Source organism: Dromiciops gliroides, chromosome 1 (assembly GCF_019393635.1).
Source record: "Dromiciops gliroides isolate mDroGli1 chromosome 1, mDroGli1.pri, whole genome shotgun sequence".
Classification (NCBI taxonomy): Eukaryota; Metazoa; Chordata; class Mammalia; order Microbiotheria; family Microbiotheriidae; genus Dromiciops; species Dromiciops gliroides.
In genome coordinates this window covers 412,690,117-412,712,410 of record NC_057861.1, presented here as the reverse complement: position 1 = coordinate 412,712,410, position 22,294 = coordinate 412,690,117, and the positions used below count along the sequence as shown (strand labels likewise).

At 38.1% G+C, this 22,294-nt stretch overlaps 1 protein-coding gene across 1 annotated transcript in view; it reads left to right on the top strand.

Annotated features, from left to right (window-relative positions):
- Positions 1-22,294, top strand: part of C7 (complement C7) — a 66,234-nt gene that overhangs the window by 9,642 nt on the left and 34,298 nt on the right. The window contains 6 exon segments of the mRNA XM_043978051.1: positions 622-763; positions 3,028-3,172; positions 4,394-4,532; positions 12,729-12,863; positions 14,616-14,859; positions 19,675-19,788. Coding sequence (XP_043833986.1) covers positions 622-763; positions 3,028-3,172; positions 4,394-4,532; positions 12,729-12,863; positions 14,616-14,859; positions 19,675-19,788 — 919 coding nt within the window.

Here is a 22,294-nt window from a genome sequence, read left to right as displayed (position 1 = left end):
TGATATTTACTTTGTTGTGGTGGTTTAGAAACAAACACACAATCCTATGATCTGTGCCTGTATATTCATCCTTTTAATGGATATCTTATAAGATTCTATGCTGTCTTGGCCATTGTCTTAGTACTTGGGAACAGTATTCCTTTATGCTTCTTTGTCTCATCCCATAACTAATACTAGAGGGATCACTGAATGTGTTCTGCTCTCATGCTTGACACTGTAGTTAATGTGTGACTAAAGGCTCCCTTTGATCTATATACCTCCAGTGAAGACCAGGACAACAAGGGGATTATTATTTTCAGTGTTTCTTTTTTTGAGATCATCAACAGCCCTTTGCTGACCCATCTACTTTGTGCATTTCTTATATATACTTCATTGTTTATATGTTGCTTCGTCCATTAGCTGATAAACTCCTGGAGGGCAAGGTCTGTTTTTGCTTTCTTTGTATCACAAAGACCCAAGACAACACCTGGCATAGAGCAAGTACTTAATAAATGCCTGTTGACCACCTGACTGCTGGGTTAGTTGTGTCTCTAACTATATTTGTTTCTCTCATGTTTCAGTCTCCAGAAAAAGTGAAATGTTGGGAAATATTTTAAAATCATTCTGTCCCTTTACTTTCAGATACGAAGGCGGGTCATAGCAGTTTATGGGCAATATGGTGGCCAGCCGTGTGTTGGGAATGCTTTTGAAATACAAGCATGTGTACCTACAAGGGGATGCCCAGCAGAAGATGGCTGTGGGGAGCTTTTCAGGTGTTCCTCAGGTAACTCATTAGAATGTGGATAGTAAATTTAAAGGACTCCTAATAATGGAATGATGGGATACCACCGTTTCCTTTTTTTTTTTCAGGGCAATGAGGGTTAAGTGACTTACCCAGGGTCACACAGCTAGTATGTGTCAAGTGTGAAGGCCAAACATTAACAGAATTTTGATTGACTTACTGTGTACACCCTCCTGTCTGAGGTCCCCTAAATCTAAAGAGATCTACCTTGTAAAAAGTGGTGACACAGGGTAGAAATATGGAGAGACCCCTGGCTATGGAGGGAACTCTGATTCTAACATCAGTGAAGCTAACAGAGAGAAAGCAATGAGACCTTTTGAGGTGATACCTTTAGGTTTCACCACTGGATCAGAATAATTTCTTCAGTGATATGCTTACCTAGGAGCAGTGAGGTTTTAGAACATTCTCAGTCTCCTAGCATAGCACCATAGATTTAGAGCTAGTTGGGACCTTAGAGATCATTTTATCATCAAAACACAAAATATCAGATTTGGAAGGCTAATCGGAGACCACATAGTTCAATCAGTAACTGGAAAATTATTCCCTTTGCAAGAGAGCTTCTTAATCTTTTTGTGTCATGGATCTCTTTTGCAGTCTGGTGAGACCTATGGACCCCTTCTCAGAATCATGTTCTGTTGCCTATATTCATATGAGAACAAAATGCTAAATTTTGGCTCGTGCTTAGTGAAAATAAAGGTACATACATATATACACATTTTTATTTTCACATTACAAATACATATGTATATATAATTTTTTTCTCTTCCAAGTTTGTAAAAAACCCCAAATCTATCCACAAGACCACTTGGGAGACCCAAAGACCTCAGATTAAGAACCCTTGCTCTACAACACAAATGAAAAATACTATGTGATAGTGGTTAAAATTCTGGGCCTGGAATTAGGAATACTGGGGTTCTAATTATTATTTCTTTCTCTTAGCTGTTTGACTTTTGACAAGTTACTTGGCTTTTCTGAGGGTCAGTTTCCTCATCTATAAAAGGAAGGGGGTTGGGTTGGATGATGTCTCAGGTCTCCTCCTTGTCTAAATCTCTGGTGCTGTGGTCCTCATGATCTACAGGTGATCATCCAGTCTATTCTTGGAGACTTCCAGTGAGGGGAAATTGATAATCTTCTGAGGAAGCCTGTTTCACTTTTGGACAGTTCTCTATGTTAGGGATGATTCTGTAGGTTCCTTACATCAAACTCGAAATGGTCTGCTATCAGCCTTGTTGTTTGGTTGTTTCAGTCATGTCTGACTCTTTGTGACCCCATTTGTTATTGTTATTTTTGGCAAAGATACTGGAGTGGTTTGCCATTTCCTTCTCCAGCTCATTTTACAGATGAGGAAACTGAGGTATATAGGGTTAAGTGACTTGGTAAGGATCACACAGCTAGGATGTGTCTGAGGTGAAATTTGTTCTTTTTTCTTTTCTTCTTTTTCTTTTTTTGCTGGGCAATGAGGGTTAAGTGACTTGCCCAAGGTCACACAGCTAATATGTGTCAAGTGTCTTATGCCAGATTTGAACTCAGATCTTTCCGAATCCAGGGTTGGTGCTTTATCCACTATGCCACCTAGCTGCCCTGTGAGGTGGAATTTGAACTCAGGAGGATGAATCTTTTGGGTTCCAAGTTCAGTGCTCTATCCACTGTACCACCTAGCTGTCACCCTTTTTGGTTCCTAGTTCTGACCTTTGTCACCAAACAGGACAAATCTAAATCCTCCTTTTTCCAGGTGAAAGCCCTTCAGATATTTGAAGACAGTTGATTAGAGGTGAAAGGACCATAGGCTGATAAGAAGTCTTCTAGTCTAATCCCCTCATTTTACAGAAGAGGAAGATGAGGCCCAGGGAGAAGGCTAAGTAATTCATCCAAAGTCATATGGGCAATAAGTGTCAGAATTGGTATTCAAACCCGAATCCTCTGACGCCAAATCCAGCCTTCTTTCCACTGTGCCATACCTCTAGGAAAACAAACAAACAAGCAAACAGACAAACGTACATCAAGAGTCTGGAATTCTGAACTCCATTGTATCATGTAGCCAAGGATCAGTGAAATTCGTCTGTAATTAGCTTCTCTTCTGCAAAATAGGGATGATAAAGACTCAGCCTTCACTTCGCCACTGGAGAGACTTGAATCATATTCACATTATACTGCCAGTGAAATTCATGCATAAGGAAACTTGACATAATTCAGAAAGTGGAGCAATCGATTTTTCCTCTTCTATTCCCTTTGTTTTCTGCATTTAGGTCAGTGTCTTAGCAACTCATTGGTTTGTAACAGAGACCGAGATTGTGAAGATGGCAGTGATGAAGATGTATGTGAGATCCCTGAAGGCAAGCCTTTGTGTGATGTTGATAGACCTCCTCCTCATGTAGAATATACTGGAGCAGGGTAAGATGCTGGGCCCCTCCTGATATCCAGTGGCTCCATTCTCCTATTAGTTCCACGGGTCTAAAGTAAATACTGTTCTCTTTTCTGGTCTTATCCATTTGCTCATAAGAATTTGATTACTTCTTAAAGGAAAGGTATCTCAAACTTTTTCCTTTGTCCTTGTTTCCACTGATGAAAATGGGGCAACAGACTAGAGAATCAGAAAAGATGAAGCAGACAAACACAAACCTATACACACACACATATATACATACATACATATATATATATATATATATATATATATATATATATATATATATATATATATATAGAGAGAGAGAGAGAGAGAGAGAGAGAGAGAGAGAGAGAGAGAGAGAGAGAGAGAGAGAGAACAAGTTCAGGCAAGTGAAGAAACCAATGTGTTGTGCCACACTGGTTGGAAAATGTTTTCTTGAGGTATATGTGTTCAAAATATTCTTTTTCCTGGGACATTTTAATTTTCAAATAAAAGTTGGAGAAAACTACAATGTTAGAATTATTGAATACTCAGGGACCTTCAAGTTCATCTAGTTTAATGATTTCATTTTACAAATGGCAAAGCTGTGTCCAGAAAGTGATGTATTTTGCCCCAAGTCAAACTAATTTAGCTTCAAGTTTTCCTATTTCATGGAAATTCTGAAGACCACTAATAGCTTCCCATTCTTATACCAAACCATGAAGGCTTTTAAATGATCCATATAAAAATGATAGCTTGTAACATTGAGTTTTGTTACTTTTTAAACATAGTATACACGAAGGCCTGGGTTGGGCTCGTTTTAGGAGTCAAATTGCCAAAATGTAATTAGTTTCAATAGGTTTTAGGGAACCATTCCTCCTCAAGAGCCACCTTAGCTCTGGTACAATGGAGAGTGGCTCATTGGTTGGTCTTTTAACTGAGCTAATTTTAGCTATAGATATAGCTGTAAACTGTTGCCATAGATACCACTGCGCTGCAGCTGGTGTAGCAAATATGCCCTTAATCTGTTTTATTTTCCATACATTAGCATTAGTGACTACACAGAGCATAGACATGTGGAAAATGCTTCAGAGAAGGTTTACATTAGTGGTCTGTCCTCTCTATCTGAGCTCAATTGAACAGATGCTTAGTTGTAATGAGTTTTAGAGCTTAAAGACTTCTCTAACTTGTGCTTTTCCAGCAATTGCTATTTCAGTTTAAAAGAGTCTCCTCTCTCATTATAGGTTTAATGTATTAACTGGCCAGATAAAGGACACAGTTATCAACACAAAAAGTTTTGGAGGTCAGTGTAGAAAGGTGTTCAGTGGTGATCAGAAAGACTACTACCGGCTGAGTGCGAGTGTCCTCTCCTACACATTTCAGGTATATGATTTAACTATTGAGTTTCTGTCTCCCCTCTGTTCTTTAAGGAACACAGCAATGTTGATCACTTTGGATCTCTCTTGTTTGATTACTCTATGTTGACATTCATTATGGTTCAGGCAGGGCTATTTGAAGGATTAGTGTGGTACAATGCACAACTAGGTGGCAGCATGGTGCACAGAGTGCTGGACCTGGAGTCAGGATGACTCATCTTCTGGAGTTCGAATCTGGCCTCAGACACTTACTAGGTAGGTGGTTACTTAACCCTGTTTGCCTGTGTTTCCTCATCTATAAAATTAGCAAGAGAAGGAAATGGCAAACCCCTGCAGTATCTTTGCCAAGAAAACCTCAAATGGGGTCACAAAGAGTCAAATGTAATTAGAAAATTGACAAAACAAAATGGTACAATGGAAAGACTACTACTGGCTCTAGACTTAGAAGACTTCGATTCAAATTTTACCTATGATTTTTACTACCTGTATGACCTTGGACTTAACCTCTTTGAGCCTCAGTTTCCTTATCTCTGAAGTGATAGGATGGGGCTAGAGGTTACTTCTAACTTTAGATGGGTAATACTATAATCCTTCCCTATTTGAGAAGCTTAGTGGTAAAGTGAGCCTGGAATTAGGAAGACCTGAGTTCCAACTGGGCTTTAGAATTGCCTGAGTTTCCTCATCTGTAAAATGGGGATAATAATAGCATGCATCTCATGGAGTTGTGGGAAGATCAAATGATCAGTATTTATAAAGTACTATATAAATACTAGCTAACTAAGAACCAGCATATTTAAAAGCCCAGTGACAGGAATTCTTTGAAACTAAGTTAGAAGAGCAACTAGTAGCATAGTAGAAAGAATGCTGGGCCTCGAGTCAGGAAGACTCATCTTCCCGAGCTCAAATCTGGCCTTGGACACCTTCTAGCTGCATGACCCTGGGCAAGTCACATAACCCTGTTTGCCTCAGTTTCCTCATCTGTAAAATGAGTGGCAGAAGGAAATGGTAAACCACTCCAGTATCTTTGCCAAGAAAACCCTGAATGGGGCCACAAACAGTCAGATATGACTGAAATGATGGAACAATAACATTAACAACAAAGTTAGAAGTGAAATAGTATCAAACCTGGAAGTCCAAGTGCAGTAAATGAGAGCTGAGTGGGATGCACTGTGCCAAGGAGAATGCTGCTTCCTTATGTCTGCATGGTTTCAGGTCAGGCATAGGTGTGTATAGGGAAAACTCTGGAGTCACATGGCTTTTCTTGATTGTCCTCATGCATACTATTTAAAAAAAATTAAATTACTTCCTTTTTTTTAGTTTTCAATATTCATTTTTGTAAGATTTTAAGTACCAAAATTGTTTCCCTCCCTCCCTTCTCTTTCTCCTCCCCAAGACAGCAAGAAATCTGATATAGGTTATACAGTACAATCATGTTAAACATATTTCCACATTAGTTATGTTGTGAAAGAAAAATCAGAATGAAAGGGAAAAAACACGAGAAAGAAAAGAAAAAAAAACCCAAAAAGTGAAACTAGTATGCCTCGATCTGAATTCAGACTCCATAGCTTTTCCTTTGAACGTGGAGAGCATTTTCCATCATGAATCTTTTGGAATTGTCTTGGATCATTGTACTGCTGAGAAGAGCTAAGTCTATCCTAGTTGATCATTGCACAATGCTGCTGTTACTGTGTATAATGTTATTCTGGTTCTGCTCACTTCACTCAGCATCAGTTCATGTAAGTTTTTCAGGTTTTTCTGAAATTTGCCTGCTCATCATTTTTTACAGCACAATAGTATCCCATTACATTCATATACCACAATTTATTCAGCCATTCTCCAATTGGTGGGCATCCCCTCAATTTCCCATTTTTTGACACTGCAAAAAGAGCTGTGCATATTATTCTATCACAGAAGAATCCATTTATCTATTCACTCAGTTGTTGTTGTTTGTCCTTCGTTCCCAAAGGGGACCATGCATGACATCAGGGTAATGTCATGACTTGCAGTGAATTGAATTTAAGTGCGAGAGGGCTGTGCAAGGTCACCAACCTCACTCTCTCCTCCAGAGCCATCTGGGTCCAGTGGCAAGATATATATGAGGACAACTGGAGATGCCCCTGGATGTTTAAGGCAATTGGAGTTAAGTGACTTGCCCAGGATCACAAAACTATTAAGTGTCTTAGGGGAGATTTGAAATCAGGTACTCCCAAATTCAGGGTCAGTGCTTTATCTACTGCACCACTTAGCTTCCCCTATTCACCCAGTAAACATTTGTTGAACACATAAAATGTTCAAGGTCTACCTTTCTAAAGTTGTTTTGTGTTATTCCCCTCTTTGCCTTTTCCATTGCAGACAGAAGGAATGTCAGGCCTGCCTGATGTTTCTCATGCACAACATTCCATCTCTTCCTTCTGCTTTTGCACAGTCCCATGGCTGGAATGCACCCTCTCCTCAATTCCACCTTTTAAAATCTAGATTTCTGGGGGCATCTAGGTGGCACAGTGGATAAAGCACTGGCCCTGGATTCAGGAGGACCTGAGTTCAAATCTGACCTCAGACACTTGACACTTTTTAGCTGTGTGACCCTGGGCAAGTCACTTAACCCTTATTGCCCTGTAAAAAAAAAATAGAGGTTTCTTCAGGGTTCAGCTAAGAACCACCTGTTACATGGGTCTTTCATAAGTCCTCTACCTTTTGCTGTCCTTGCAAGGAGATTGCCTTTTATTTGTTTTGTATACCTACTATATTTACTTATAGGTTTGCTTGTTGTTTATATTGGTCCTTGTTTTCTGGTAGTTGGTGGCACGGCGGCTAGAACCCTGGGTCTGGAATCAGGAAGACCCGAGTTCCAGTCTGTCCTCAGACACTTACTAGTTGTGTAACCCTGGGCAAGTCACTTAACCCTTGTGTGCCTCTGTTTCCTGATCTATAAAATAATAGAACCTACCTCCCAAGGTTGTTGTGGAGATGACAACAGAATAAGAAATTCTCCTCTTAAAAAAAGAAAAGGGGCAGCTAGATGGTGCAGTGGATAGAACACCAGCCTTGGATTCAGGAGTACCTGAGTTCAAATCCGGCCTCAGACACTTAACACTTACTAGCTGTGTGACCCTGGGCAAGTCACTTAACCCCAATTGCCTTACTAAAAAAAAAAAAGAAATTCTCCTCTTTGTTATTTTTTCCTCCTCTTGCAACTTTTCTGTTCCACTTTCTTCAATTATAAAACGGAGAATAATAATAGAACCTGCTTCCAAGGTTGTTGTGAGGCCAAGATGAGATTTGTAAAACACTTTTTAGCAGTGGACAGCACATAGCAGGTCCAAAATGAAAGCTTCTTCTCCCCTCTTTCATCCCCCCCTTAGAATTTAAGCTCTTTGGGGGCAGCTAGGTGGCACAGTGGATAGAGCACCGACCCTGGAGTCAGGAGGACCTGAGTTCAAATACTAGCTGTGTGATCCTGGGCAAGTTACTTGACCCCAATTGCCTCGCGACCCCACCCCCCCAAAAAAAACCCCAAATGCTTAGAATTTAAGCTCTTTGAGGTGTGTTTGGTTCGTTTGTTTTCCTATCCTGTTGGGTGCAAAATGATCACACACAGGCACAATGATTGACAAACAGTGAGCACTTCATAAAGGATTGCTGATTGATTGACAGAAGCCACTCTGCTAGCTGCTCTGAGATGGAACATGAACAGAAACGATCGTTGATCTCAAGAAGTTTGTAATCTAGTGTAGGGGATAATATGTGCCTACATAAAACTATTAAATATAGAAGATGATAGGTAACATTGAGACATCTGAATAAAGTGGCCATGGAGTTCCTGTGTCCAGTCTGCTACCAAATCCTGTGGATTCTATTTTGCTGCATCTTTCATTTATCTACCCTACTCTCCTCAGGTACTGCTATCACTCTGGTATGGGCCCTCATCATCACCATATGCCTGGATTATTGCAATAGCCTGCTGGTGGGTCTGCATGCCTTGAGTCCATCTTCCATTCAGCTGTCAAACTGATCTTCCTCAAGAGTGTGTCTGGCCATTCACCCTCTTCCGTCCTAACTCAAGTCAATAAACTCCAGTGATTCCCTCTCACCCCCAAGATCAGATCTAATCTGGCCCCCTCCTACCTTTCTGGTTTTCTTGTATCTTTCTCCACTCCATATACTCTGTTATCCAGGGATACAACATCCTTATTATTCTTCAGAAAAGGCACTCCTTCTGACTCTGCCTTTTTTTCTTTCTTTTTCTTCCTTCCTTCCTTGCTTCCTTCCTTCCTACCTTTCTCCTTCCTTCCTTCCTTCCTTCCTTCCTTCCTTCCTTCCTTCCTTCCTTCCTTCCTTCCTTCCTTCCTTCCTTCCTTCCTTTCTTTCGCGGGGCAACGAGGGTTAAGTGACTTGCCCAGGGTCACACAGCTAGTAAGTGTCAAGTGTCTGAGGCTGGATTTGAAACCATGTCCTCCTGACTTCAGGACCCATGCTTCATCCACTGTGCCACCTAGCTGCCCAACTTTGTGCTTTTTACTGGCTCTCTCCCTACCCCTTCCCATGTTTGTACTGATTTCCCTCCTCATCTCCACCTCCTGCCTTCCCTGGCTGCCTTCAAGTCTCAAATAAAGTTCTATTTTCTGCAAAAAACTTTCTCAGGTCTCCTTAATGCTAATGCCTTTCCTAAGATGACCCCCTGTATCCTATGTATACATAGATATTTTAATGTTGTTTCCCCCATAGAAATGTAAGCTTCTTAAGAGCAATGATCATATTTTTGCCTTTCTTGGCATCTGCATCACTTAGCAACTAACTCCTAGCACATAGTAGGTGCTTAATAAATGCTTATTGACTTTGTTTCAGAGGGACCTTACAACTCTGATATTCTGTGATTGTGTAATCAGCTTTATTTCAGTTCTTCCTCTCATGATGGGAAGTTAGATATCTTGTTATTTGATCTCCGAAAATTTTGGAGTCTCAGTAGACATCATTATGAGAAAGAAAGGACACAGGAAAGTTTACAGGATAGGTTTAGAATCAGAGTTTTCCCCTACCTTTTCCCAGGAGTATTCCTTGCTAGCACCTTCTTAAGGCACTTTGAGAATGACCCATGCTATTTTATAAATTCAGAGAAGTTGCAAGAAGAGGAAAAATAGCAATGAGGAGAATTTCCAACTGTTGGAAAGTACCAGCTGAAGAGGAGGAATAATTCTGTTAACAGTATGCAGCCTGGCTTCTGTTTCCCACTGTATTGCATGGTTTTTGGATTGGCATCTAAAATGACTTTCAAGTCACTGAATTTGAAGGAATTTTACAGAAGTGAGGAGAAATTCAGCTTGTGGTAGAATAGGGAAAAGGGCTAATCTGAGGATCCTAGTCTGGGGAAAAGTGAGGTGGATGGTTGGAAGAAACTCTTTGAAATAACCCAAACTCAAATGTATCTTTGAGCTAGGGAAGATTCAGGAAAGTGTAACTCAGTTTGCACTGGTTCTGAGAAAAACTGTTAAGGATAGCCTTTGATGTGTTAATTGTTAGGAAGTTTTCCCTTACATTGAGCTAAATTTTTAAAAATAAAATTATTTAAAAATTTTAAAATATTTTATCAAATTTATTAATTTTTTTGAGAACAGACTCACAGAGTGGATCCTCTAGACAAGACTACCTACCCCAATGTTCAAGGTACACTATGGCTGCATATTCACTTAAAACCATAGAAGGATGAGTCAGTAATAGAAGTGCCCATATCTGCCTATGTAGATATAGTAGGAGGCAAAGATTTCTAGATAATCAAAAAGCATCTACTGAGCATCTAGGCAGGATATAGTAGATAGGTAAATATCTCTATAGTAAGTAGTTGGTACACTTCCTTCCTTCCTTCCTTCCTTCCTTCCTTCCTTCCTTCCTTCCTTCCTTCCTTCCTTCCTTCCTTCCTTCTGTGAGATTTAAAATTGGATATTAGATCATAAATCTCCCCTACTTAACCTTTCCCTTAATTTATCTCCCAAACTAGTAAATGGAAGAAGCTTTTGGTTTTCTAGATAGACCTTTTATTTATTGTTATGGTAGTCACAAGGTGATGTTGATTAGAAGGATAGGAAAGTAGAAACACAATACAAATCGTCTTAAGTCTAGGCTTAGTCTATATTCCTTATAAAAACTCACCAAACCGAAAAGGCCACCTTTGGAGAGAGACCGTCTATGCCGTGCCATCAGGAGTCCCGCCAAGCAGGCAAAAGCCCTACTTCCGTTCTCTCCACCCCGGAAGTCGAGTCCCTGCAGGCAGTCTGACGTGTGCAGCAGGCGGACTGTTCGTCTCCTCCCCAAAAGGGTGGTCCTTGAAAAACTGGCGTCTTTCAGTTATCCTAACCGACTGTTAAAAACTTTCATATTTTACCACACTTCCTTCCTTCCTTTCTTTTTCTTTCTTGTCTGCACTTGTAATTCCATTGGGATAGGAAACTTCGACTATTGAGTAAACACCCTCTACCAGTTTGGATCAGCACCTGTTATATAATTTATAATCTTGGTGAGGTGCCTGGGGACACTGAGAGGCTGAGTGAATTGACTCTGGTCACATAGCTAATAGGTGTCTGAAGCTGGAATTGAACCTAGATCTTATTGACTTTCAGGCCAGCTCTCTCTGTTCACTATGCCCTGGCTGCCTTTTGGAAGTATGTGTATGTACAGCTTAAAAGAAAGTTGGTCAATTATATTAGTGTAGGTAGATCATGTGTGTTGTGGTTTATTTAGAGAAAATCTAGTGTTCAAATCTATTGAGTATAAATACCTACTTTAATATGATTTAATTACTTGATGGGCTGTCAATGTACATTCTATTACTCATACTTTTTGCTTATTTCTGCTTTAAAATATTTTATTAATGTTTTCTTCTACTTTTTGGATTCTAGCAATTTTTCTGGTCCCCATACCTCCCAAAGACCCCCCTACTTTTTTGCAAAGAAACAGTTAAGTAAAACCAACTAGCTAAGATAATATGTTTGTTGTATATGCAGCAGTCAGTATTCATCCTCCCATGCTTCTACTGAGAGGAAGGAGGCTAGTTTCACCATCTCTCCTCCAGAACCAATATTCTGTTTTTCATATCTTGCAGGTAGGTATAGGAAGACCTTTGCAACCTTAATACTCACTTATGTTCTTGAGTCAGGGAAGGTTTAGCAGAGGGCAACTCAGCTTACCAGTTGGTGCTGAGAGCAACCTAAATGATTTGGCAATGTTAATTGAAAGGGAATTTCCCCTCATATTGAGCTAAACTGTGTGAGACACTGAATGTAGCACCTGGTGTGGGGGGTTAAATGACCTGCTCAGGAGCACACAGCTAAGTAAGTGTCTGAGGTCAAATTTGAACTCACATCCTCCTGACTCCAGGGCTGGTGCTCTATCCACTGTACTACCTAGCTGCCCCTATACGTTTTAGAAGTGCAGAGATGGTCTCATCCTTTTTATATTTCTCACAGTGTCTCACACAAAGTAGGTACTCATGCATATATTGAATGAATGAATATGTCTGTTATTGTAGTCAGTCTACTCTTGATTATCTATGTATGGGCTACATGCAATTTTAAATCTGGGATGACTTTTTTCCCCCCCTACTACTTAGCACATACCTCATAGTGAGGTATTCTCTTTTCTGCTCAGATAAAATATACCATTAAGGAAATTAAACTACTATGAGTGTTTACTTAAGCAAGTAAAATGTAACTCAAGGCTTTGGTTTGTTACAAAATAATTTAATACATCTGCATTCCAAATAGAATTTTTTTGCTCCTTTGCTTATCCTACCCCTCCTCTCCACTCATTATCTCAGATCCTTAAGAAACTAAATGTATTACTGAGTACACTTGCCCCAAAACATTGTTATGTTCAGTATTACGTAAATGTTGTCACTAAGAGAAATGGAAAACATTTTGTCCAGAATTGTACACTTGGTTGGTTCATTTTGGAAATGCTTTTATTGATATTATGTTCCTTGCTTAACAGATCACTTTCTTGTTACTACCTTTCTTCTTATAGTCTTACGACATAGCCTTAGTTATTTAATGTTGCAAAGTGAAGATCTTTGTTTTTCATTTTGTACACAAGGAAAAGAAGCCTCTGGAGAAATGGGCAAAAATCTTTCCAGGGATAGAAATGGTAACAGCGATTCTTTGTTACTTCCAAGGTCAGATTTAGCCATGAATAAAAATTTCTGTTTTCCTTCCAGGTGAAAGTAGACAATGATTTCAGTTATGAATTTTACAATAGTAGTTGGTCTTATATCAAGCATCAGGAGACTCATTTTACATCAAATAGTGGATACAAGCATGACTCACGTAAAAATGAAAATCAAAATGAAAAGGTTAGTATAAATTGGTAGAATATATAGAAGTCAATGGGTGAGAACAATTTCTTTTAGTAACAATCAACTGGTGCCATTAGCAAAAGGTACTTTCTTGTTAATTGAAATATGTTTCTGATGGATCATTAACTTTATATTTAGCAACAGCTAATTTAATAAAAGGGTGAGTTTTCATTTTTTTTTTTAAATGAATGTATCCTACTATGGAGACAAAGATAATCTATTCTTTGAACATTCATATTGTTAAATTGTACTGATGAGGAATTTACTTATAATTTGATTCTCTTTTAAAGATTCTATTCTTGTTCCATCTCTTGGATTTTTTTTGACAGAAAATTGATGCATTTGAAAAAGTTTCCTACTAGAGAAAGCTCCTTAACTTTATAGTTGAAGCTACTAAGATTCTCCTAGCCCTTATAAAGTGAAGGGATTTATGGTCACTCAATGTACCTTTTTAAGTCACTTCCATGAGAAAAGTGTAATTAGTTTCTAACTGGTATGTGCATCAACGAAACCGGATGATGTTGATTGTATTGGACAAAATAAAGTTTGAGGGTAAAGAGTTTTTTTTTTTTTTAAGTCTAGGATTTGGATTTTTCCTCAGAAATCTGAAGCACCTGAGTTCTCAAGGGGGAGGGTTGGGGAGGGAGGGAGGAAGAAAATTCGGAATATGAAGTTTTAAAAATGGATGTTAAAAATTGTTTTTACATGTAATTAGGGAAAAATTCTAAATAAATGAGAAAAAAAAAGAAATCTGAAGCACCACTAAAACACTTGATAATTGAGTGTTCCTGAGTCTCTTAGGCATTTATCTTGGGAAAAATAAAGAGTTGAAATGAATTGAGCTAATAACTATGTGCTTGTTTGCTTAGGCATTTTAGGGGGTTATTATTATTCATAATGTTCATATTTTATATCATGTTTGCGTATTGCCACTTCCCTAATAATGCAAGCCAAAAGAGAGCATTTACTCCCTGAGTATGTGATGGTGGGATGGATGAATGAATTGGCAAAATGGTTTATTTTTTTGTGGACTACTAAAAATTTTAGGAGAGGCAGCTGGTGGCTCAGTAGATAGAGCACTGGGCCTGGACTCAGGACAGACCTGGGTTCAAATTCAGCCTCAGACACTTCCTAGCTGTGTGACCCTGGGCATATCACTTAATCTTTGAGTGACAAAATGATCCACTGGAGAAATAAATAGCAAACCATTCCCCAGATAAGGTCATGAAAGGTCAAACACAACTGAATAACAAAAAATTTTAAACTTTGGTGGATCACTATTAGTTGCAAAGGGAATTCAGTATAGGGTAGATTTACCTTCAACCCCATCTGAAGGGATTTAATTACTGAAGTACCAAAAGGACCTTTTTATTTTACCTCTAGAACATTCTGACCCCCTAAGGCACAACATTAGTGTAAATGTTTTTAAGATTGTTTTGATATTCATTGAGTTTGGTCTATACACATTAGCTGAGTGACTCAGTGTTTCCCTTCTAAGCTTGAGAAGGAATACAATTTATATTCCAAGGTAAATTGAAGGTCATTTAAGGAAAAAGACATTGTTCCTATTCCACTCATGGATTCTTTCTGGAGGCTAGGATGCCAGAAGACTACTTGATTACAGTATCCAGAAGGAATATCTGAGGAATGCAACAGGGGATGATGAACAAAGCTGATAGAGGTTGGGGGTGGGGAGTGAGGTGCATATTGGGTATGGATCATTCTAATTAATTTTTGTTCTTCCTTTAGAGTTATCAACTGATGGTTATCCAGAACAGTGTTGAAGTAGCTCAGTTCATTAATAACCAACCAGAATTTTTAACTCTTGCTGAGTTCTTTTGGAAAGATCTCTTTCGCCTCCCTTCTCTATATGACTATAGTTCATACCGAAGAATAATTGAATTGTATGGGACTCATTATCTGCAGTCTGGGTCTCTAGGAGGAGAGTACAAAGTTCTCTTTTATGTGGACACAGACAGAATGAAGCAACAAGGTATGATTAGATAAATTGAGCTGTTATCCTGTACAGTTGTATATTACTCTTGCTCCTGCACTCTGTGAACTAGCCAAAACTGGTATTTTCTTTGTTCATCACATACAATACTTTAGTTCCCATTTCTGTGTCTTTGTATGAACTGTCTCCCATACCCAGAATGCTGTCTTTTCTTTTTTCTTTTTTTATTATGAAAGTATTTTATTATTTTCCAGTTACATGTAGAGATAGTTTTCAACATTTGTTTTTATAAGATTTCTAGTCTCAAATTTTTTTCCCTCCCTCACCTGCCTCTCTCCTCCCCAAGACAGCAAGTAATCTGATATAGGTTATATATGTACAATAACATCAAACATTTCTGCATTAGTCATGATATAAGAGAAGAATCAGAGCAAAAAGGAAAAACCTCAAAAAAGTAAAACGACAGCACCAAAAACAAAAGAAATAGTATGGTTCAATCTGCATCCATATTCCACAGTTCTTTTTTTTTCTTTTTCTGGATTTGGAGAGCCTTTTCAATCATGTTTCCTTTGGAACTATCTTATATTGTTGTATTGCTGAGAAGAATCAAGTCTATCACAGTTGATCAACACGTAATGTTGATGATACTGTGTACAATGTTCTCCTGGTTCTGCTTATCTTACTCATCATCAGTTCATGCAAGTCCTTCCAGGTTTCTCTGAAATCTCCCTGCTCATCGTTTCTTATAGCAAAATAGAATTCCATTACATTCAGAATGCTGTCTTTTCTGATGAACCAACATTCCACAGAGTAATGTTACATGAAAAATACAGCTAGTGCTCAAGGTCTTCTCTTCATGAACCTAAGATTTTCAGGGTCAATCAATTTCTATCTCTTCTAGGACCAAGTTATACTCATCGCAAATCACAAACACAAGTGTTTTCTTTGGAGACATGTGAGAACTTGTGCACTACAGGGTCTGAATTCTTTCCACACAGACAAGAGAAAGTTATATTAGCTACCTCAAGTTAAAGTCATCCTACCAGGAGCAATTAAGGGAGAAACCACATTTTATACTACTCTACTATATTAACCCTATACTTTCTAAACTGACTTCCTCTTTCTTCATGCTTTCTTTCCCACCTCTGCTCCTTTAATCACAGTTTTTCCTGCCAGGGATGCCCTTACCTTTCCTCTTTATCAAGATAATTCTACAAATTTTATAGGCCAAGATTATTCCCATTGTCTTCGTGAAGCCTTCTCTGGCTACCTTAGCTAGAAACAAATTCTTCATCCTCAGGGTTTCTATGAAACGTGTCATTTATTCCTTGACACTTACTTAGCACCTGATATGATTGGTTGTATTTGTCTTCTCTCCCTAGCTAATCTGGAACCTTCTTCAGGGTGGGGATAATTTCTCACATTTTTATACAACCTCCACATTTCATGGTTGTAGGTATTCCAGGAATATTTATTTATATCAATTTATATTTACCTTATCGAACAAGACTGACTCTGCAATCGCAGTATTAACTCTGCTTTACCTACCCCTCTCTTCTTCATGACTGACACTTGCCCTAGATTTTTACCCATTCAAGAATGTTGTTTTATCCTCTCCTAGTTAATGATACCCTCACTTATTGATACTAGTTTACTGCTTGTCCTCTGGAATATAAAGATCAACTCCTATAGTTATGAAGCAACAGTGAACTTACAGGAAGGGTGTGAAACCTGGTCAGATTTTCATTGGATCTTGTCACTCTTCAGATGAAATGAATTCTGAGACATTTATCTATTCTTGCAATGTACTTTTTTTTTTTTGGCGGGGCAATGAGGGTTAAGTTACTTGTCCAGGGTCACACAGCTAGTAAGTGTCAAGTGTCTGAGGCTGGATTTGAACTCAGGTTCTCCTGAATCCAGGGCCAGTGCTTTATCAACTGTTCCACCTAGCTGCCCCTGCAATGTGCTTTTAACATTTCACAATGCCAAAGTTGGCACAGAAACAAAACAATTTCTACTAAGGCTACTACATTTCACTTAAAATTTCCTTAAAAAACTCACTCTCAGATTGTTCTCAGTTTTCAGAGGTCATTTTCTTCTCCATTTAAAAAATAATGAAAACCAAACCAAAACAAAAAACCCAAAGGGGGCAGCTAGGTGGTGCAGTGGCTAAAGCACTGGCCCTGGATTCAGGAGGACCTGAGTTCAAATCTGACCTTAGACACTTGACACTTACTAGCTGTGTGACCCTGGGCAAGTCACTTAACCCTCTTTGCCCTGCAAAAAAACCCCCAAAAAACAAAACCCAAAACAAAAAGTAATGAAAAGTACTTGTTTTTCAGCCTCACAACTGAATGACAATATTCCAAGATTAACCATTTTGCTCTCTTTAAATTCATTTTTTAAAGTATAGATTTAAAAAATATTTTCTGAATTCTAAATTTTTTTGCTCCCTCTCCCCCACTTATGGAGAAGACAAGAAAAGAAAACCCATTACAAATATGCATAGTTGTGCAAAACAAATTTCTGCATTAGCCATTTAAAAAAATAAAATCAAGAAAAAGAAATATGCCTAAATTTGTACTTGGAATCCATCAGCTCTCTATTTGGAGGTGGATAGCATATTCCAATGAGTGTTTTGGAATTGTGGTGGGTCATTGTGTTGATCAGAGTTACTAAGCTTTTCAAACTTGTATATCTACAATATTACTGTTACTGTGTATATTATTCTCCGAATTCTGCTCACTTCACTTTGCATCAGTTTATATATATCTTCCTAGTCTTTTCTGAAACCATCTCTTTCATCATTTCTTATAACACAATAGTATTCTATCACATTCATATACCACAACTTGTTCAGCTACTCCCCAGTTGGTGGGCATTCCCTCATTTTCCAGTTCTTTGCCACCACAAAAATCACTGCTATACATACAGGTCTTTCCCCTCTTTTATCTCTTTGGGGGCATAAACCTAGTAGCAGTATAACTTAGCCAGAGAACACATACAACTTAATAGCTTTTGGGGCATAGTTTCAAAATGCTTTCCAGAATAGTTGGACTAACTGCGGAGCTTGTAGCTCTACCAACACTGCATTTTAGTGTACCTGTTTTTTTTCCACATTCCCTCCAGCAATGGTCATTTTTCCTTTTTTTTGTCATCTCAGACAACCTGAGTTAGTACCTCACAGTTGCTTTAATTTGCATTTTTATAATTATTAGTGATTTAGATATTTTTTTCAAACGACTACTGATAGCTTTGATCTCTTCCTCTGAAAACTGCCTATTCATATCCTTTGACCATTTATTAATTGGGTAATATTAGCCATTTTACTTCTAAAAAAAGACTTCCATATAAATAAATGAGTATAACATTTTTACTGTTTTAAGAAATTACAGAAATTAGGAGTATTGGGTTCTTTAGTTACTGAAAAGAAAAAAAAGGAACATTCAGATTGCTTTTTGGTTTCTCATCTGAGGGTGCCCAGTGGTTTTTTTCTTTTTTGAGATGCTTCAGGAAAATCTCTATGAACAAGAATTAGTCATTCAATCAATAAGTATCTACTTTGTACCAGGCATCCCACTAAATGCTGGGGATACAAGAGGAACAGCCCCTCCCCTTAAGGAACTTATGTGTTATCACAGAAACACCTTGTATATAAGTATAAACAGCATGCATGTAAGTGAATACAACATCATTTTGTAAATATAAAGTAATTTGAATAAAGAATAGGAGTTGACCCATCTAGAGGTACTGGGAGAGACTGTTAATGAATCAAAGAATTTTAAAACTAGAAGAACTGAGTTAAAAAAGTTGAATGACAGCCAAGGTTACATGTCTTCTTAGAGGGAAGGATAAAACCATGCCTCTTCTCCCATTGAACCACTCTTAGGCACTGGAGCTAGGGCATGTTTTTAGTATTATCCCCTACCAGACTACCAACCCCAGTTGATACTGAAACTAGGTTGCACAGTGTATAAAGTGCTGGGCCAGGGGTCAGGGTAGACCTGAGTTCAAATTTGCCCCCAGACACTTACCAGCTGTATGAGTCTGGGCAAGCCATTTTTACCTTTGTTTGTCCCAATTTCATCACCTGTAAAATGGGAATAATAATACCAACTACCTGCCAGGGTTGTGAGGATCAAATGAAACAATAAAGTGCTTAGCACTAGTATGTAGTAAACACATTATTATTATTATTATTATTATTATTTATTATATTACTCTGACCCTCTGGTTTCATTGCTACAGTGATGTGGAAAACCCTTCTTCTGTCATAAAGCATCCACTCAGTTGACTACAAATTCTCTTATAGTCTTCAAGACTGTAAGCCTATAATGTATAGTCTTGGAGATTGCCTGGACCAACAAAGAGGTTAAGTGAACTGCTAATGGTCATATAGCATATGCTTCTAAGAGTCAGGATATGAACTTCATACCCTCCCATCTCCAAGGCTCTCCCTTGATCTATTCTCCCTTATTGCCACTTGTTATTGTCCGACCACAGTTTAATGGATGGGATTGAGGGATCATGGCTCTTCCCTGCTTCTCCTGGTAACTCAGTCATGACCAATACTGCTGTTTCTGTTGCAGCTGACCTCACAGAGCTAATGGAGAATTAACAGCAGGAAGAATAGTAGTTATAATGCCAGTAATTTGGATATTTGAACATTGCTTTACACTTTACATTTGAATATTGCTTTATAGTTTACAAAATGTTTTTTATGCATATTATTTGATTAGTTGAGATGTCCCAAGTAGTAATGGCCATAAACTAAGGGAAAACAAAACAAAACAAAACAAAACAGTTGAGGTCTTAAGGTAATCCCCAAAGTTAATTATGTATTTTTTCTTTCAGATTTTAGCTTACTAGCCATGCGGGAATGTACCTCAAAAAATTACAATTTTATTTTTGTTAAAGTATCTAAGCAGAAATGCAAGGAACTTATTGAGTTATTAAAGTTGGCTTCAGGTGAGTTCAATGCTTTCATCAATTTGCTTATGAATTTTTAAATACATTTTATAATGTGATCAATGTTTATGAAAGTGCAAAGGTGAGAAGTATATCTCCTTTTTATAATTCATATTCAGTAATTGCCAGAGATCTGTCATACCTAACTTTTCTGACTGAAGGTAAGCAGTGCTTTCTGTCTGTCTCTGTCCTTCATTCTTAATGTTTATTTCCTATTTGAAATCTTTTAACTTTTGAAGGAATATTAAATTTGGTAGAGCTAAAGAAAAGCATTAGCTACTCTATAACCAATGAACAGGAACAATCTGGGACCCCAATATAGGCCAGAGTGATGGAGAAGTATTTAATTCCAGTGTATGAGGGCCCACACCCATAAGCTTCTTCAGTTACTCTTTCCCCTACTATTCTTTCTTGAATAATCTACTTTATTAGATTAACTTTGATAGCAAGGGTTTGCTAGGTAACAATGGCAAATATATTGGGTCAGAAGATTCCAGAGGACCACTCATTTCTTTCTCTCTTCTATAACACAAGTAAATGAAGGCAGATTAATAATTGCAATAATTCTTTATGTCTATAAGTTAAAATATAATTCAAGCTGAAACAATAAACTCAGGAGCTTTTAATTTTGTTCCTGTTAAGAGGTCCCATCCCTGAGGACTTGACACATTCCTTCTTCTGCTGAATGTTTTCCTTTGAAGATAGTATATTCTTGTCCTCTGTTCTGAACTTATTTTTTTTTCTTGTAGAATTGCTCTAGTTCAGGGCTTCTTAAACTTTTTTCACTTGTGACCCCTTTTCCTGGAAAAATTTTTATGTGACCCCAGGTATATAGGTATATAAAATAGATTTACATAATCTTTTACTGTTACCAGTTTTTTTTTGTGACCCCCATATTCAGTTACATGACCCAGCTTTGCTCTAGTTCAGACAGATCTGGTTTGTCATTTTGATATCCGGGAGAACACTGGGCCATAGAAGGCAAGACCCATCACTTGTGCCAGCTACAACTCAGTGTTTCTCCTTTGTATAGTGTCTTAAGCTGTAGCATCCTATGATCTCCTTCCCTTCATGGGGATGATTCCTCAGTCTGAATCCCTACACACCAGTTATAGGTCTGCCTCTTGTTCTTACCCTGGGCCCCTTCCAACAAGGGATTTTAAATAGATTTTCATACATGTTTTTCCTTTTTTGCTTTTCATCCATTCAGATACATCCTTTCTGTTTCTAGTGAGAGACAGTGTGGCTTAGTGGATAAAGAACTGGCTTTGGATCAAAAAAGATTTGGATTCAAGTCTCACTTCTTGTGTATATTGGCCCTGTGACCCTCCCCAACACCCACTTCCAAAGCTGGGGAAGTTAAAGGAAATCTCCCTTCTTTGTCTAGAAGGCTAGATTCCCAGATGACGCTGCTTAAGGAATATAAAATTTCTCTTCCTTTCCAGGAGTTTGGGGTACATGAATATTATCTATGGGCTAATCTCTTGGGCTAAGTAGGCATGCACAAATCTTCCTCTACCATATACCATTTTTTTGTTTGTTTTTTTTTGCAGGGCAATGAGGGTTAAGTGACTTGCCCAGGGTCACACAGCTAGTAAGTGTCAAGTGTCTGAGGCTGGCTTTGAACTCTACCATATACCTTTTAAAAAAATTTAACTTTTTCAATGAACAAAATCTGTTTTCTCTACCTCCTATCTCTTATCCCTGCTCTCACTGAAAAAAAGGGAAACAAAATCCTTGTAGTAAATAAACATGGTCAAGTAAAACAAATTCCCACATTGTCTATGTCCAAAAAATGTGAGTCTCATTCTGTCCCCTGAATCCTTTGCTTCTCTATCAATAGGTTGGCAGCATGTCTCATTATTGGTCTTCTGCATTTTGGTTGGTTATTGTGTTGATCAGAGTTCTTGAGTCTTTCAAAGTTATCATTACAATGTTGTTATTGAATAAATTGTTCTTTAAATTCTTTTTACTTTACTGTGAATCATTTCAGATCTTCTGAAACTATCCTTTTAATAGTTTCTTATGGTATAATAGTGTTCTATTAAATTCATATCCCATAATTTGTTTGCTTACTACCCAATTGATGGAAACCCCTTTAGTGTTCAATTCTTTGCTACTTATCAAAGAGTCGCTCTAAATATTTATGTACTGATAGGTCCTTTTCTTCTTTCTGTGATGTCTTTGGGAGTATAGGCCTAGTACTTGTATCACAGAATTAAAGAGCATTCTCAGTTTAGTTTCACATCTAAGAATGTATGGAAGGATGTATCAAATTGTGTCTTGTGCTTTTGCTGTGATCTGCTCCTTGAAGAACAAAACTGTGCATGGGTACAGGTAACCTAAACCCCTCAGAGCGCAGATTTTCTCTATTCCATTCTGGTCTGTCTTTCAAAGTATGAGTGAGAGTGAGAGACAGAGAGATGAATTCTCACAGTTTGATTAGTCCATACAGTATGATAGCTCTCTGACAAGAGTTTTTTCTCTGAGTTTCAGTCAGCCAATC